This window comes from Varanus komodoensis, unplaced genomic scaffold, assembly GCF_004798865.1.
Source record: "Varanus komodoensis strain SLA01 unplaced genomic scaffold, ASM479886v1 scaffold2, whole genome shotgun sequence".
Taxonomy (NCBI): Eukaryota; Metazoa; Chordata; class Lepidosauria; order Squamata; family Varanidae; genus Varanus; species Varanus komodoensis.
Genome location: NW_025335568.1, coordinates 51,630,111 through 51,649,064, shown reverse-complemented (window position 1 = coordinate 51,649,064; position 18,954 = coordinate 51,630,111). Strand labels below are relative to the sequence as shown.

Genomic DNA, 18,954 nt, shown 5'->3' with positions numbered 1-18,954 from the left:
ATAATAATAATAATAATAATAATAATAATAATAATAATAATAATTCTGGATAAGGATTGGTGGACGCAGTCAGAATTTTGAGCATGTTGGAGGTGCTTTCACAAATGGCTGTTCTGAGGGATTTGCCCCTTCATAACAAGAGAGTGTCATGAACAGGTCCCTTCCCTCTTTACTTCTGTTTATCAGACTCAGAAGGATTCCTTTGAAGTGCCATGCTTTTGTGGAAACTTAACTATAATAGCCATCTATTAAAGTTGAGGGAGAATCAGATGGCCCGTAACGAGCTGAATCCAAAATGAAACTTCTCCTCTGTCTCTTCTTATCGATAAAGCTTCTGAGTCCACCCTCAAGGTGGCTCCTGCTGCTTGTGGGCAAGTTGATGGGAACATCTGAGAACTTGTAACTGAGCAGCTTGTTGATCCCACTAGGGCCTGACTGGGCCAATTAGTGTTTCTTGCCATTGCTTCCCCCACCGACCCTGGAAAACTGTCCTCTCTTTCCAAGGCAGGCCAGTTCTCACGCTCTTCATGAGAAGCTTCACTAGGTAACGTTGGATCAGACAACTTGTCCTCACCCTCTTGCTTCTACGCCACCTCCTCAGAATCAGATAAGCCTATCTGAGCAGCCTGTACAGCGCAAGAGATGGGCCCCCTCTCAACAGAGGGGGGAGTCAGGATCCAAGAGAGAGGTCTGCTTGTGCCCATGCTCCCCATAATGGAGACCCCAAGTTTAGCCATTACCTTTTCTTTGTCCCAGCTGCTGCTTCATGAAGAGCTGCCCCTCGTGTGTTATCCACAGACAAACACCATGTGACTTGACTTACCAAGCCTTTCTCTCACCCACTTTTTGTAGTATGCAAATGGAGAAACTTGCTGTTTAGTAATGGTGTATCACTTGGAACACAACCCTGTCTAGACAGCACAACTCCCTAGAATTCCCAGCGTTCTCCAGGCAGCCATAGCCCTTGGTATATTTTCTTAGAAATAATGCCAAAGAAGCAGAAATTTGTTTTGGGACAATGGCTGGATAATGGGAAAGTGGACCAACTGGGATGTAATCAATAATCAATAATACCAGGATGCACCAGTATGGTACTTTATCTCATACTAGAAAAGCTGTCTCCCACCATTCTGCTTCATTCTCCAATCTGTCCCATTCTAGCGTGTTTTAATATATTGTGCAGCACAAAAACAGCCAAACCGCACCATGAAAATGCAAAAAGAAAACTTTCAAAAAGAAAAAAAATATTTGAACAGCATTTAAGGAAGGGAAAAGTTCCATAGCACTGGCTACATTTTATTCTATATCCCAATATGTTATATAGAAGAAAATTTACATTAATAACAACAGCAGTGATAATAATAGCATATATTATTGACAATAATTATGCATATACTTTGAGAAGGACACCCCAGATACCCATATCTTTACAGTGGAAAAGAGTCCCATAAGAATTTATGGAACAAAACATTAAAATTCTGGTATTTGTTAGATATAAACATTGGAATACCTATTCAACATAAACGATTCAAGCTATTACATTCATTTTAAAGTGGACCAAAGTTTATGGGGTATTTACTCTACCCCATAAACCAATTTTTATAGATGTCCATCTGTCAATATCCTGAAATTTGAGTAAGCTGATGAGAGTTCAGCTTAATAATTTGTGACAAGAACTCTCAGATAAGTAATCAATTCAGTATACAGTCTAATTTGCCAGTTAGATAACAAAGTGTGGGGTGCATTATCTCCAATAAACATGAGTTCCAACTTTGACCAGTTAATAGAAAATCAGGGAAGTGTCCAAAATCATTAATCAAGGCTGGAATTGATAACTAAGCTTCCAAAATAAATGACAGATAAATAAGAAGATCATCAGCATAAAGTTTATATTGAAACATATTATGCACAAACACATAGATATGAGAGGTTTCAAACAGAAATCAAGTATAAATTAGGTTAAGGTTAGGGGAAAGAGGACTCCTTTCTAGTACTTATCTCAAGAAGAAAAAACTCAGATAAGACTCCATTAAACACAAAAAGTTTCATGTAATATGTTAACCCATTTCTGAAATTCCACAGGAAAACCAAAATGTCTCAATGTGGCAAAGATAAATTTCCACTAAGTTTTATCAAAGGCTTTCTTTTCATCCAGAGAGATAATGGTAGCAGTGTCTGTGCTGTCTTTAATGATCAGTAGTCAGTCTAAGATTATCAGCCCTTTTGCTTACTTCCAATGAATCCAGCCTAGTCCAGTTAGTCTACTGTTGTATTGACGTGTAGTCTGCCAACCAGAATTACAGTTAATATTTTAATATCAAAATTAATTAGCACAGAGTGTATGATCTCTTTTCATTTTAGGAATTCTTGTAGCATAAGCATCATTCAGTGCTGATGAAATAAAACCAGATTCAGAAAATACAGTTATACAACTGACAAAGTTTAGGAACTAGAAAACTTGAAAATGCTTTGTATCACTTAATTGGAAATTGAGGGACAGAGTTCGCAGCTTAGGAGTGCTCCTCGACCCTGAGCTGTCTTTGGAAGCTCAGGTGACGGCGGTGGTGAGGAGCGCCTTCCTTCAGCTTCAGCTGATACATCAGCTGCGTCCCTTCCTAGAGCATGACTGCCTGGCGACAGTGACATACGCGCTGGTAACTTCCCGATTAGATTTCTGTAACACGCTCTACGTGGGGCTACCCTTGAAGACGGTCCGGATACTTCAGTTGGTGCAGAATAGAGCTGCCAGGCTGCTGACGGGGACTGGGCGTTGTTCTCATATAACCCCAGTTCTCCATCAGCTCCACTGGCTTCCGATTGAAGTCTGGGCCCAATTCAGGGTGTTGGTTATGACCTATAAAGCCCTCAACGGCTTGGGACATGGATATCTAAAGGAACGCTTGCGTCCATATATGCCCTCTCGCCCCTTGAGATCAGCAACAGATGCCCTTCTCCAGGAACCCTCTGTGAATTGTATTAGGAGGGTGAGTACCCGGAGGAGGGCTTTCTCTGCGGTGGTGCCCCATCTATGGAATGCGCTCCCCAGAGAGGTCCGCCTGGTGCCATCATTATTTGTTTTTCAGCGCCAGGCTAAGACCTTTTTATTTAAAACTTATTTTAACTGTTAATTATTTATTAACTAGGGTTTTTTATTATTAGCTGAGAATGCACTGGAGGGGGGTGTTATTTATTGTATAATTTAGTATTTATTTTATTACTTCTGTATTTATTTATGTGTTGTGAGCCGCCCCGAGGCTTTGTTGCGATGGGGTGGCATAGAAATGTTTTAAATAAATCAATACCTCCAGACAGAACTTCCCCTGTTTTTGCATTAGATGTTGCTTTGGGTAATGTCATCAATCTACAGAGCTTCCATTAACAACTGCCTTTGGAACATATCTAGACAGGTAAAATTAAGCTGAGGGAAAAACATACCATAATCTGATAGCTGTACAATTCTGAATAAAAAAATTAAAATTGAAGATGTATATCTTTAGGATGGATAAATATCTTGCCATTATTGTCTTTAATGACCAAGATATGGTTCAATATTTTTGTTGCATAAGGTGATTTGCCAATATTTTACTGGGCAGTTCACATTCTTCAAGACATCTGCCTTAAGCAAGTTGATGCTAATTCTTTCTGCTATGAAAAATAATTTCCAAATCATATTTAACATGTAGTAACAAGTTGTGGATTTGGAGAGATGGCAAACTGCCTTAAAAGAGTTTTCAGTCTGTTACTTAGATCTATTTGTCACTTTTCATTTATTTTTATGAGAAGCCTAAGCAATAGTTTGATGCCAGATGAAAGCTTTGCTAGCCTGCCATTCAGTGGAGCAGGAGTTTATTGTACCTTCATTCCTCAGTAAGATGATTTGTTTGTTTGTTTATAAAACACATTTATTTTCAGTCTTACAGTCTCTGATTTGACGTAACCAGAATGTGGAAACCAAAACGTAATCCAACCAAGAGCCAAAGTCCACTGCACAGATGATATAAATGTATAGTCCCTCTCATCCAGATACAGTATTTTCCATGGCTCAGTCAGGCCAAATGCTGCTATAAAAGCCTCCATTACAAATCTCACCATTGCTTGCCTCTCAGAGGCATTCCTGTCCAAGAAGGAATCTAAGGTTTCATCAAAATCCACCTGCCCTCCTCATAACATAGTCTCACACAGTATCACGCAGTTTGCTGAAACAGTCATGAAAAGTGGCTGGAGAGCCTTTCTTAGGCCCATGCACATTAATCAGAGTCACTACTTTCTCACTGTGTTTTCCAACCAGAATCCAAAGCCAACCATTAGGATCAATAACGGCTTGTTGAACTGAAGACAGGAGTCCACTGTGAATTGACATCACTGCCTCCTTAAACCCAAATAACATTTATCCCATTCTGCTGTGATCAGGCAACAAGGCCCCAAATGAGGTTGTAGAAGAGTAAGCATGTGTGGTTGAGATCAGATTCAATTCTCACTGGCTGGTGTCAACAGATGAGAAAGCAAATTAACCTGAAACCATCCTCCTCCTTTTTCAATCATGTTGAAAGCCTTACTTACAAACAGAGAAGCGTGAGGTTAAGGTCGTTGGAAAAGTGAGTGTTGTTCCCCATGCTTATCCTTATCCTGTTTCTCTCATATAGAGGAATGTCTGCGCACCACACTTGGGGCCGCTGTTGTAATGACAAGTTTCTCTCTACCAAGTCTCAGGAATGGTGGCTGTCTTTTCCCTTCATTGCACCAGATGATAAAAACAAGGACTGGGAGTGAGATCATTGCAGATCACTTGCTCCATGTGGGCAGGTATTTTTTAAATTCCAGTCCAGCTGACACTGTCAGTGCAAATGGGTTTGAGCCTTTCCTAAAACTGTGCCAAGTCCATTTGTCCTAAAAAGAAACATCAGGGGATGGGAAGAAGTCCTTGTTTGGCCTAAGGCACCCCACCCCTGCCCATCTAAAGGGTTTGCAGTGTAAGACAACCCCTTAACATGAAAGATAGGCAAAATACTGGAGATGGAGAGAGTACCAGCATCACTATTGGGTGGGGAAATTACATGTCATATTTAACTTAAATGGAGCATTCACTTCCTGTCTTGCATATTTGAATTCTGTGTCCTTCAAATGCAGACTGAAGGAAATGTGTATTTTTAAAATGTACACAGCAGTGGTTAAAACAATTTCCTGCCTATACTAATGTTTGTTACTGTAAAAAAAAAAAAAAGTGGGAGGGCACAGAGCAAGAGAGCGTGCAAGCCATTTTTGTGTTGTGGTTAGAGTGCACAATTGAGACAAGAGATCCAGGTTCTAGTTCCCCCTAGCCATGAAGTTCATTGGGTCACTAACTCTTAGTTCAACCTGCCTTACAGGTTGTTGTGAGGATAATATGAGGGGAGGACCATGTGAGCTGTTGTGGGTTCCTTGCAGGAGGAAAAGGGGTAGGATATAGATGTAGCACTTGTAATAAGAAAAATACAATTTGGGGGAGAATGCTTTAGCATAGGAGAGTGTAACAATTGAATTAAGGCAGGTGGGACAATCTTCTACCAGATATGTTGCCCAAATTGAAGAATCGGTAGCTTTCTGGAGCAGGAGGAGTCTTAAATGCCTAGTATGACACCATCACTTTGTTTGCAAAGGAGGGAGAAAGAAAACTTAGAACCGCTTGTGTCCCCACCACACACTAACTCATGGCAAGGGCTTGTCTTGTTGTTTGAACCCAGTAGGATGGCTTGTTAACCACTCTGCCTGCATTTAGACAACACAACCAGCCTCCCCTCCCTTAGCAGGTTGTATGAGCCCAGGCACTGGGTGGGTTTGCAAAGCACCACAAGCTACTTGGAGTGGCTTGTCAGCCCCAGGGCCCACGTGTGTCATTGCACTTGGTTGGGCATGCCATGGCTCTGGTGCTGCCTCCCCGCTCAGGCTTCCCACAGATACTCCATGAGAAGGCTGAGTTCGCCACACCGCCACTGCTGTGCAGCAGCACCCAGGAGGGGGGAAAGGGAAAATGCCCATTGCTTCAGGCCACCACTGCACCAGCTGAAAGAGCTTCCCTTGCAGGCCTGAAATAGCCAGTGGGAAGATCAGGAATGATCCGAGAAGAGGGGGGCTGCTCAGAAGCAACTCTTCTCTGCTGGGTCTGGGCTGCATTCTGCTGGGCTTGTCCAAAGGGGACACAGCAGCACATGGCTCCTCTCCCTGCTGTGGCCTCTGTGCCACGTGGAGGGGAGAGGTCCACCAGAGTGCATCCCTGTTGCTTGGAGTGGCAGCCATGGAGAGCCCACAACTCTGAGCGAGCAGGGAGGGAATGAGCTGGACTCTGAGCAATCTCGTCTAGAGAAACTGTCTACTTGCTTTGGGCCTCTGGTGGGCTTGTTCTTTCGTCTGGGTTTGAACAGCAAGGAAAGCCTGATGGTTGCTGCAAAACCTTAGTACAAGTTATAGTCTGTTGTGGATTCCAAGCCCACCAGCTGACCTTATAAGCCACCCCACAAGAAGAGCACTGGTTTCTCATGACATTCAAAGCCACAGTGGTTTGGAAGGCAGGGCAGCTTGCATGTTGCTGTCTTAGAACTGGTGGCACGATCACAAGGCATCAAAGGACTGAGCAGGCAGGGAATGAAGGGCCAGGTTTGCATGATCACGGCCAAATAAAACAACAACAAGGAAACGAAACGAAAAGAAAGCCACAGTGGTTTCTTTTCCTGACTTAAGTGCACAGTACACAGATTTCTGTGTCATCCAAGTACAGTAGAGTACCTTCAAACTCACCCCAGAATCCATGCTCAGGAAGCTCACGCAGGGGCAGGAAAAGACGCCACTGTGGGTTCTTTTCACTGTAGTTGTGCAAAGCCAGCTAATGTCTTTAATTGTTGGTTGCATGCATTAGCAGGAAGGAAACATTCATTCCAATACTAAGTCGGTTACATCTGTCAAGGATGGCTATTTCTTTGGGCAAAAATTTGATGCTCTGGTTCATCTAATTCAGTCTTGACTTCAAAAAGAAAAGAAATGGTTACATATGAAGGTCTGGCTTTATTAAGCATTTTGCATTGGGCACTTGTGATCCAAATACTGCGATGGGCATGCTTGGGTTCTTTCTGGGAAGTTTTTATGGAATTGTGAAGATGGGGAGAGAACTGAGATGAAAACAAATGGATAAAACAGCAAAGCACCTGAAGATATCTCAACGGTATCTATTTGTCCATTTTGAAAACTGGAAGAATGTTTACAATAAAGACCAAAAACTGAAAATATTAATATAGTTGTGAATAAAAACTATTTTAATAGAAAAAGTGTCTGCCCCCATCTAGTCCACTTTATCTTGGTAATATTAAAACAGTAGAAAAACCTGTTCAGCAATTGACTATGGGATGCCAAGGTTGTATGTCACAACTATTTTTATTCAAGCGGCATTTTAACTGTTTTAACTGTTAAGATTATTGGTTTTATCTGGCCAGGGCGGCTTATTTTATACTGTACTGCTGTATTTTAATTTTATATTTATATTTTAATTTACATTATAATTATTTTAATTTAAATATGTGAGCCGCCCCGAGGCTTCGGCGAATGGGGCGGCATAAAAATGTTTTAATAAATAAATAAATAAAAACTAATAATTTGATTTAAAAAAATATTAATACTAACCTAACCACAGTATTAAGTAGAAAATCTGAATGCTGACTTTATTTTTTCTTATCTTTAAATTTTCCTGTCATGTGAACAAAACTAGCTGCATGAAATCTATAATATTCTGTTTATATCAGGCATCCTTATTACCTTGTATTTCAGTTTTTCTCTGATCAAAATCAGTTTCAGAAAGATGGAGACATACTGTTTTTCCATGTTTATCTCATTTTTCAATCTGGTGTGACATTTCCAATCACAAGTTTATTTATAATTGGGCGATTGGGTATAGGCAAGAAGATTTGAGAGTTGTATATAAGATTTGTTAGCTACAGTTCCTGTTAGTCTATGTATTAAACAGCATTTTACAAAATTTGGAGCAGCTAAAACAGTAATTTAAAACATCGCCTTACAAAGCATTCAGTCATCATTGTTTGATTCTCCCCCCACCACCACCACTTTTATTTCTTTGTTTTATTTAAAGTTCTTCTATACCATTCATTAGTAGTCACTCTCAGAACAGTGTCATTTTGGCTAAACATCCCATTTCATATTAGAAAAATGGAAGAAATCCTTTCAATTTTTTATTTGAAAAACCTGACATCTTCTCATTAAAAAAAAAAGTGTCTCAGTTTGACTCCAATGAAAGTGGACCCAAACAGATTGCAATTCAGTTAGGATGGTGTGATGCCTTAACCTTCTCCCTGCCCAGACTAAAGACTATTGCTTTATTTGGCTTGGTATTTTGCACACTGATCGGTGTAGTTTTGAGGTTTCAAACCTCAGACTGTGCCATCCCTACCTAGAGGTGCCTGGGACTGAACCTGTGTCCTTTTGCATGCAATATGTGTGCTTTACCACTGCTCCATAATCTAGAAGACAGATACTTAAAACACCTGTTCTTGTTCTGATGACACATTTAACCTCATAAGACCTGTCATGCTGGGTCAGGCCATGATGCTGTCTTGCTCAAAGATCTAACCATGTACAGCCACATGCTTTCTAATGCGCTAAGGCAATCCAGCACCCTGTTACCAGCATCCATAAGCAAAGGAACGCAGACTCAAGCTTTGAAAGCTGCATTAGGCTTATTGTGACTAATTGATAGATCAGTTCCATAAGTGTATCAGATCATTCTTTTGACAAATCATCTACAATAATAGCCATCAGCACATATTGAGGTACCCTCTTGCACGCATTATTAGATCTTTTCCCTTAGGAAGCATCAACATGCATTCCTTTACAACCACAAAAGATACTGCCTGATACTGATAACAGCATTTAGCTGCCGACTCAGTCAGCAGTCTGTTAATAGCGAAGAAAAAGTATTTGCAAATTAATTATTCAGTATAAGTTGTCCCTTGCTAATAAAGTGCTGTTTTTCAGTAGCCAAAACTGCATTTTCATCAGAAATTCTTGCTAATATGTTCAGTGGGAAAACTGATGAAGTACTACAACTTTTTAAATTGTAACAGTTAATAGTATGTACTGGGTAGGCATGTACTCAGCTAGCATCTCTTTGTGTTCCTGTTTATAGCTTTTGGTCCATGGCCTTTGAAGACCTGGCCAGCCAGTTACCAAATTTCTACAATCGGCAAAACTCTAGTAATGCTGCTTCTCTGGACTTTGAGCCTAATGCCAACTATAAGTTTGTGGAAACCTTAGAAGAAAGGTACAAATGTACCTATTGCCATCTTGTTCTTCATAATCCTCACCAGACAGGATGTGGACATAGGTTTTGCCAGCACTGCATTGTTTCCTTAAGGTAAGGACGGCCTCGTCATTCCGTAATTGTGCTTGCTCAAGTTAGTATCCTCCTCCTTTCATGTGCACATCTTTCTTCCCCTAAACACTATATAAGGTAGTATCTAATGTTAGTCTTACTTAGTCAGAGTAGAGGAATTGAAATAAATGGTGCTTGCATTAGTCATGACTAACTTGTGCCATTCAGTTCAAATAGTCTGTTCTAAGGAGAACTAACATGAGATATTTCCCATAATTTGTGAAATTATGCTAAATCGAAAAGGGTAGTGGTTCCATTTTGCTCTGACTTCTCTGATGACCCTGTTCAGTTCTCAAAGACCTGCAGTGCATCCCCATGGAGGGCTTCTACTGCTGCTAAGAGGACTATAGCTCCATGGTTCAGCACGTTCTTGGCATGCTTCAAGTCCAAAGTTTGATCTCCAGCATCTCCAGGTGGTTTTAGGAAAGAGCCCTGTTGAAAGAACTGGTGAGCCGCTATCAAGGCCTGCAGTTCTGGACTAAGGAGCCAATGGCCTGAGTTAGCCTGTAAGACAGTGCCTGTGTTTCAGAAGCCGCATGCAGAATTACAATCTTTTGTTGCTTAACAGATTTTCTACAGTAAGAAAAGAGACCAAAGAAGTGGTGGCAAAACATGGAAGGCTTGTAAATGGAAGACAATGTTGTTTAGACCCCACCTCTGTAAAATTCCCCAAATGAAACCGAGTGATGGCATGAGAAAAGTCTCATGAGGAGGCACACCCAGTGGCTGGCTGGCTCTCTTTCTCTGGCTGGTTTCTGCAAAAAGCTTAGGATGCAGGAGTCATTTTTTTCTGAGTAAGATTGGTTTTGCATTGAAAAGGGCATCAAGATTCACTCATAGTGCACACACAGTAGAAATTATAGAAATGACAGCTTGAATATTGTTCTTTGCGAAGGGCAATTTAAGGCATGGGGATTTTAAAGGTTTTTAGAAGAGACAAAAAAACTTTATATTCCCTTCCCATTACTGGAATGGGTGGTATATTCTTGGCACTGAACAGCTTTTCTTTTAAAAACTATTTCTGGAGTACTCCAAAACAGTGGCAAGGCAAAGATGAAAGAAAAAGTAGTTTAATAAATACTGGTGCTAAATATAGGCAATACAGGACAAGTTTAATGATGCTCCTTTTCTTTGATCAGTTTAAGTAAACAGAACTGTGTTTCCTAAACACTTTAAGAGTTTCATGAAAAAACAGGCCTTTGCATTCCTAGCACACCAACTTAAGTGAATCCAACAAGAGATCTCATGTTACTTTCACAAAGAAATGAAGCCGTTCAAGATCACAGTGCAGAATAAACTCATAGTAGAAAACAGACCTGTGAAACTGACTAAAGGCCTGGGCATCAACATTCTTCATCCTTTTCTGATTCATAAAAACAAAGGCACACTCCATGCAGTGGAATCTACTTAAAGCACATGTATGTTGAAACACAGCCTAATCTGTTCACAAGGATTCCACACAATGATATTCCTGAAGTTCAAAAAAGTGCTACAATAAATGAAAGAGGCATTGGCCTGCTTCAGTAACAGATTTAAAACAGAAGTCTGCCTGCATAGTAACAATTAAAGCAGAGTTGATTGTTAGGGATGATGGAAATCTATAATACTTTGAAGCTTCCCTCAAAAATTCTGCTGGTGTTTTTTATTTGCGTCAGTGGCATCAAGAATTGGCTGCCTTTTTAACTAAAGTCTTTGGCAGACCTCTATTTACTGCTCCATCAAAAGACTTTGAAGTTCTTGAGTCCAGTTCCTCCAACTTCATAATCACCATCCTGAGAGACTCCCATCTGAAAAATTTCCTTCAGGCACCTGCTTTCCATGGTTGTTTCACTGGTGCTTTTACTTTTTGTTCAAAAGATTCAAGAAAAGATGGTCTGATAAACAGCATTATTTCATTTTTTCCTCTTCATTATCCCTTCATTTTCCTCATCTTCTGCATTTATTCCATTGTCCTATAGAACAGATGTTATTACTCCACAAGCAGCTCTGATTGTATCAGGCTGTTATCCCATGGCTTGCACCATGTTCTGAGAATCACTATTCTTCTGAATTTTCATCATCAGCTGTGAATACATCTTGAACTGTTGAGCTTCCTGAATCTGCAGTTTAACATCTGTTGAGTCATTAACCAAGTTTTGTATGATAAAAATGCCTTTGGCATTTCTTTACAGGTAGACACTTCACAAGATACTGTTACACAAAAATCTGTGACTGCCAGACAATTGTATCCAATTTCTTGGATCACTCCAGGTGCCATTCAAAAGGGAGTCCCTTTCGTAGTGTTTTGTTTTTTCACAATATCTGTAAATTGTCCTGCTACCCCAGAATCTGCAAAATAGAATACCTGTCTGTATTGAGTAAAAAGTTTTTATCTTTGATATCTCACTGTATTTTCCTCATGAAATTCAAGCATACTATTCCTTTGAAAGTTGATTGCATTAGTGTAACAATTTCATCTCCCACCAATGTTTTCTTTTCAGTCTGACTATATCAGACACAGATTCAGAACTGCAATATTTCATGACCATCTTCTTAAAATTGTCATAGTATTTGACTACAGACAGTGCTGTAGAATGGATCCCGCTTCAGTAAGTCAGACTTGGCACAGACTTGCTCAGTTGCAACACCTTGTCTCTTTCTGTGTGGACAGTTTTGAGTATGCTGCCTCTGGACCCTTCTCCAAGTTCTTCATACACATCAAATACTGCTTGGGGCTGTTTTCACCCTTCATCTAACCTCCTTAGCTGTTGCCACATGTGGCATGGTTGCACCATCTCAAAGTTGCAGGAGGAGAAAGGGCAGCCAGCAGGCTGAAGGAGCTGATGGCTATCTGTGCTTTATCTCCCTTGTTCTCCTTTTTAGTACCAGTTCTGAGTCCTTGAGACACTTTCATCATCAGAAGAAAGAAGAACACATTTCTGCATTCATACTTCTTTTTGTTTCTTAAAATAGCTTAGGTGGTATATTTTCACGGAACAGCAACTTTTCAAATTCAGATTTATTGTCTCCAGAAACTTGATTCTTTTACATTCCAACTGGCATGGAAGACCTGACCCATACAAATAGGCATGGTAAATTATTGTATTTCCCCATAACAAAGATGCACTCTCCAGCACATAACAATGATAATGTTGATATTAAGGTCATGAAAATGTCACATGTGGCTTGAAGTGACATTCCGGAGAAGAGGTACAGAAGAATTAAAAGCAAAACATAAGCCTATCTTGTGAAAGCACCATTTTGATTCATCCAAGTTTCACTTTAGATGTATATTGGTTTCCTTCTCTGAAATACCCGCCCAGAGCCGTCTGGTTGTATCTTCAGAGAGAAAGTGGCAGCCTGCCATTCCAACATACCATTAAGACTTGCCTCCAGTATATATTTACCTGGGAGTAACTGGTGTGCTTTCAGTGTCATCTTGATTGACTGTTGACCTTAGTAATTTCCCCTCTTTTACAAGTTCTTAGCAGTTACCTGAACTTTATGAACAAGTACATTTCTTAATAGGTTGCCAGACTTTGCTAGTTTCCTTTAATTTTTTAGCTGTCTCCGTTTTGCAACATGGCAGCTGGATTTCTATTTAAAGCGATGCTGCAAGTTTAAAAAGCAAAATCTGGAGGAGTTTAAAATGGTTGAAGTAGGCAGGATGTGGGGTGAAAATGGCAAAATTCTAATACAACATGCAAGGGGTTTTTTGTTTGTCTTTAAACCTTCTGTCAAAATAAAACTAGAATTAAAATTACATTGGCCTAAATGGGCAATTAATGTAAACTATCTATCTATCTATCTATCTATCTATCTATTAAAAGCTTTTATATGCCATCCTATTATATAAAAATCTCAGGACGGCTTACAATGCTTTAAATGTGACCTGTGTTTCTTAATTTTTTTTAGAGAACTGAATGCAGTGCCAACCTGCCCTATAGACAAAGAAATAATTAAACTTCAGGAGGTAGGAAATGTGTTCTCTCTTTTTAATAGTAAATCTTCAGTTAAAATGTTATTTTTGCAATATTATTAATTATTAATATGTAGATAAAGAATTGATTTATGCTGAGGGTACCCAAAAACATTTCAGACCAAAATTTAAATAATTCCTTATGGCAATTCAGAAACAAGCTCTTGAAAACAGTTCTCACAAGGCTGATGAACACTTGCAGGTAGAGCTGTGCGAAAGGGACGGGAAAGGCAGAGGGTTGGGGTGGCCCCCAGACCGTCCACTTCCCACAGTGTGGCCTGCACTAAGCGGACCACCACCCACTGTCCATCCACTCAGTCAAAGCCAGGGGATACCTAGACCTTTCTCAGTAGCCTTGGGACCCAGAGATAAAGGGAGAAGGGGACATCCTCTGCCATTGCTCCAAGCCAGAACTTCAAACTGGAGGAAGGCCAAAGCAGAAGAGCCTGAACTGCGGCCTGACTTACAAACGAAATAAATGCAAGCTTGAAATAGGAGGCTTTCTTTACAAGAAGAAGGGAAAACAAACATAAACAGGTAATTAAAAGTTAAAAAAGGATAGAAACCCAGAAACACATCATTTGGGCACACCTTAAACTGAGGCCATGGTGTCCCAACAATAGAGAAATCCTCATGCTGCAGGGGACAATAAAATCCTGTCTTAGAGCCTTCCTCTGTGGAGGAAAAAAAATAAAAGATGTAGAAAGTGTTCTGCTAGTCCCCCCCTTGTGAAATGGAGCTTCTTGCTAGCAGCAAAAATCTCAACCAAAAATTAATCTCTTGACCAGCTATAATGAAACACTGAGCATGGAAGGCATCACCCAAGGATTCTTTTGCTGCCTTCTTGTCTTTCCTCTTTGACTTCTTCTTAGTCTTTCCTTTACAACTTCAGGATGGGTTCAGTACCATTATGTACTCAACAATACATATTATACTGATAGCCTGGAATAAGTTTTTAAAGATTGCAATGAACTTTTGTTCTTTTGTTTGTGTGAACTTTGAAATGAGGTTTTATACCTATTTAATTTAGGTGTTCAAAGACATTTGCTGTAAAAGGGAAGTTCTCAATTTGCAAGTATTTTGCAAAAATTCACCAGCCTGTGATGCAGTAACATCTCTGGGACGATACCAGGTTTGTATCCCTGTATTCTAATGCTAGCTGAGCCGTGAATGCTCTATCTCTTGGGAACTACACAGTCACTGAAAGTTGCATCACCAAACACATTGCGTAGTTCCCTAGAGTTATTCACACCTTTTCACCTAAAGATATTCATATAGGGTTTATGGAAGCCTGTGCATTTGTAAATGTGGGTTGTTTGTAACCCAGATGTTCATAACCCAGGGACTGTCTGCATAAAGTTTTGGCCACAAGTCTAGATATTTTTTCCATCTCATAAAAAGTATATGCAATGAAATATTCAAGAATAAAATTTGGGTAAAACTTTCACTTTTAACATGGATGTTCTCCCAAATCAGAAAACCACAAGTTGTGACTTTCCAGCTGCTTTTGTAAATCTTTCATTAGTTGTTTATTAAGGCTAATTCAGTGCAAGATTCTCTGTGGTTTGAGTAATCTAGGTGGTTAAACATCTGACTGAAGAATCTCTCCGGAGAGTTAAAAAAACTTCTTAATTGCTCATTGAAGATTAGAACCGATCTGTTCTGGTGGCTAATTTTTTCTATAACCCAACAAGAAGTTGTACAAGATCTAACAGTCAAAATTGAGAAGCATTCTTACTGCTTCAGAAACTAATTGTCGTAGCTACACTTTTTGTTCTTTATCTGTTTTTGTACCATCCTGGCTTTCTTCAGTTCTCTGTACTCTATTCTGAATTTCTGTTAGCAAGAAATTTTTTACTTCCACATGACAACATTCTCTATCTGTGGAGAGAGTAATCTGTAAATCTGTTTCTTTGCGTTGAGGAACCCTTGTTGAAGTTACTAAATGCTCCAACATTGAATGCCTTGGAGAAACTTCCAGGAATCATGAGGGCAAGATGCATGCTATCCACCAAACCTTTTCCCTTTCTGTACATGTAGATGGATTGAAGTGAATGCTGAGAATACAGTGCTACAGCTGGAACAGTTGTCCATAAGTCCACAAGAGTCTCTGTATTAAGAACAGGTTACTCAAAGAGCAATTTTTTAAAAATCTAATCATGAAGAATGCATTTATATTTGAATGGAGACATCTGGTATTTAACCAACGGGGTAGGCTAATTTTTTTCTGAAGAGCTTAAATCCTCTTCTAAAGTAGTAGAAGATGACAGAGACTTAGGAACAAGCATGGAAAGCATAAAATCACATGTATCTGTGACAGTGTGATAAGACAAAGCAGAGGCTAAGTTCTCCTCGATGGGGAGGAATTGATGTGGCCATTCCCACAGACACTTCATTGACACAGGGAATTGCCCGTTGACTGTGAAAGGGTGGGGATGAGGTATGGAAATCAAAGCCCTCAGAAGAGATGCATATGGTTGACAGGACAAGGCTTCCTTTGGCTTGTCAGGAGTTGTTAGACTTGAATGCCCATCAGTTTTAGTCAGCGTGCCCAGAAGTCAGGGAAGATGGGAAGGTAGCCCAGCAAAAACCGGAGAGCAGAATTCAGCTACCTGTGTAGTGGATGATGGGGTATGCAGAGGCCTCTCACCTCTCCTGAAGGTGCGCAGCAGGTATCCCCAAATAAGCATATTGTGCGTGTCTTCTGCAATGATATTAAAATGTGGATGATCATATGTGAAAAATTACTCTGCTTCCCAGGATCATCTACAACAATGTTCATTTGAAAAAGTGCTGTGCAGTAATGAAGGATGCTGTCAAAAAATTATGCAGAAGGATTTGAAAGAACACCTGAGTTCATGGTGTAACTATCGAAAGGAACTGTGCCAGTACTGTAATCAGCCTGTGAGTTCAATTAATTTAAAGGTAAGATTGTAATAAAAGCATTGTAATTAAGTATAACATTTTGTTTCTTCCTTGTGAAGACTTCTTTTGTCTCACAGGCCAGGTGTAGGAGGTTCACAGGTAGCATTGGGCCCACAGACTAGACTCACAATTCCTGACTTAAAGACAAAAGGGTGTAAAATGAAGCAGATTATCCAGATTATCAGAGCCTACATTATTTTTACTAAGACTGAATTTATTTTCCAAAAACTATCCTTGCATGGTCAGAATGGCAGCACACACCAACAAGGAGATGGTATCAGCAGCCTCAGGAAAATCTAAGCCTTACAGAAAAGTACAAACTCCTTATAGGAAAGACATCCTACTAGTGCAGCATAAAATCCCAGTAAGGACTGGGAATGCTCAGTGGCTCTGGAATGCTAAGATGGTTGGAAAAGGAGGGAAAAACAGAAAACTGGGGTGAGAAGTGGAAAAAGCATTGTGGCTGCCTGCTTGGACCACAGAGGAGCTCCTGTTTGTCTGCCTGTTTTTAAGGATCCAGGTTCACCTGAGCATACATATTGCTATATAAAGAAAAGACCATCTGCTGGGTGGCAATACAAAACTTGGGTGGCAAAGGAAAAAGCATGGCTGTGCAACCAGCTGTCCACACATTCACTTCACTGGGATTTCTGTGGAAGATCCCTGGCGAATTGTGCCTACAACTTGTTTGTGGTTTTAAACAAACAGTACCAAGTCTTCTGTGCTTCTATTGCATAATAGCTCTTTCCATGCATTTTCAGGTCCACGAGAAAATAGATTGTCCCAATTATCCCTTGACTTGCCCCCAGGGCTGCATGCAGATAATCTTGAAGAAAGAGGTAGAATATTACTTTTTAATTTTTTTATTGTTTTCTTAAAAGAAAGTACAGAAAGAAAGAAAAAAATTAAAAGAAGAACGCCATGGGATCTTGCACAAATATAACATAACCTGCAATTTCCCAAAGAAGACAAATATTTCTGTCAGTACTTGCAAAGAAGATAATTCTAGTTTTCTAAACCAACAAATTTTCTAATCACTTTGAGTCAATTATAAATCATCAATATTTTTACGAGTTTCCTTTTGTTCTATATCAATTAAATTGCATGTAATAGAATTTCCATTTTTCATTAAATTATTTAATCTTCTGTTTGCATAATTAACTTCACTGTAACTGCATACTCGGCCAACTTACTTTTCCAATCCTCAGTTGTTGGACATTCTGCTGTTTTCCATTTAGAAGCAATTGTAATTCTCACTGCAGTTGATATTTAACTCTGACATGTTCTTTGAAAAAGTATCTGGCATTATATTCAAAAGTATGTTCTTAGGACTCAGGAAAGTTAATTTTAAAGGCTTTTTGTTTTTCCGCATGTATCAACTTCCAAAACCTTTTAACTTTATCAGAAGTCCACCACATATGGTAGAAGGTCCCATCAGGGAAAGGTACTGCAAAAGACCTGATGGAATTTGAAAAGCTGATTATGGAATAAAAGGATCATTTGCTAGGAAAATTTTACAAGCAATTACTCCAGTTTGACACTGAAACTCAGCAAGTTAAGGAATGCATAATTTGGACACAGAACCTTGAAAATATCATCCCGCTAATAGGAAGCTTTATGGAAAAAAGACATTGAATTTACAGCTAGTCAAACATGAAGAGAAAAGTGGTATAGGATGTTATTCAGTAGTACATTACCCCAAGAGATATAGAAAAAGTGGACAAGAATTATAGTGGAAAATGTTGGAAATGCAAAGAAGTAGATGAAACTTTTAGCTCATATATTACATGGCATTTATTTATTTATTTATTTATTAAAACATTTTTATGCCGCCCCATTCGCCGAAGCCTCGGGGCGGCTTACAACATAGATAAAACAAGTTAAAATCCATATAAAATAATCTTAATTAAAACACACATTATAAAATAAGCCGCCCTGGCCAGATAAAATTCAATTGTATTTAGCATTTAAAATGTTGCTTAAATAAAAAGGTCTTAGCCTGGCGCCGAAAAACAAATAACGACGGCGCCAGGCGGACCTCTCTGGGGAGCGCATTCCATAACTTAGGCGCCACCGCTGAGAAAGCCCTTCTCCGAGTAGCCACCCTCCTAATTTCTCTCACGGAGGGCTCCCGGAGAAGGGCCTCTCCCGCCGATCTCAGGGGGCGACTGGGCAAATATGGATGTAAGCGCTCCTTCAGGTAACCAGGACCCAAGCCGTTTAGGGCTTTATAGGTCATTACCAACACCTTGAATTGGGCCCGGACTTCAATGGGGAGCCAGTGAAGCTGACGGAGAACTGGCGTCATGTGAACATAACGTCCAGTCCCCGTCAGCAGCCTGGCAGCTCTATTCTGAACCAATTGAAGTATCCGGACCGTCTTCAAGGGTAGCCCCACGTAGAGCGCGTTACAGAAGTCAAGACGGGAAGTCACCAGCGCATGAGTCACTGTTGCAAGGCAGTCGTACTCCAGGTAGGGGCGCAGCTGATGAATCAGCCGAAGCTGGAGGAAAGCGCTCCTCGCCGCTGTTGTCACCTGAGCTTCAAGTGAAAGCTCCGGGTCGAGGAGCACTCCCAAGCTGCGGACCTTGTCCCTAGGAGGGAGTGCAACCCCATTCAGGACAAGGTTCAGGTCACCTTCTCCGAAGCCCGAACCGCCAAC

General features: G+C 40.1%; 1 protein-coding gene across 3 annotated transcripts in view; it reads left to right on the top strand.

Annotated features, from left to right (window-relative positions):
• TRAF5 (TNF receptor associated factor 5) overlaps positions 1-18,954 on the top strand; it is a 38,026-nt gene that overhangs the window by 12,794 nt on the left and 6,278 nt on the right. For 2 of the 3 annotated variants that reach the window (XM_044429111.1, XM_044429110.1), the window contains exons 2-6: positions 9,164-9,391; positions 13,304-13,361; positions 14,398-14,499; positions 16,128-16,292; positions 17,054-17,131. In XM_044429111.1, the coding sequence (XP_044285046.1) occupies positions 9,174-9,391; positions 13,304-13,361; positions 14,398-14,499; positions 16,128-16,292; positions 17,054-17,131 (621 nt within the window). In that variant the 5' untranslated portion in view covers positions 9,164-9,173. The remainder of the gene's footprint in view (positions 1-9,163; positions 9,392-13,303; positions 13,362-14,397; positions 14,500-16,127; positions 16,293-17,053; positions 17,132-18,954) is intronic. The other variant, XM_044429112.1, reaches the window with a different exon arrangement.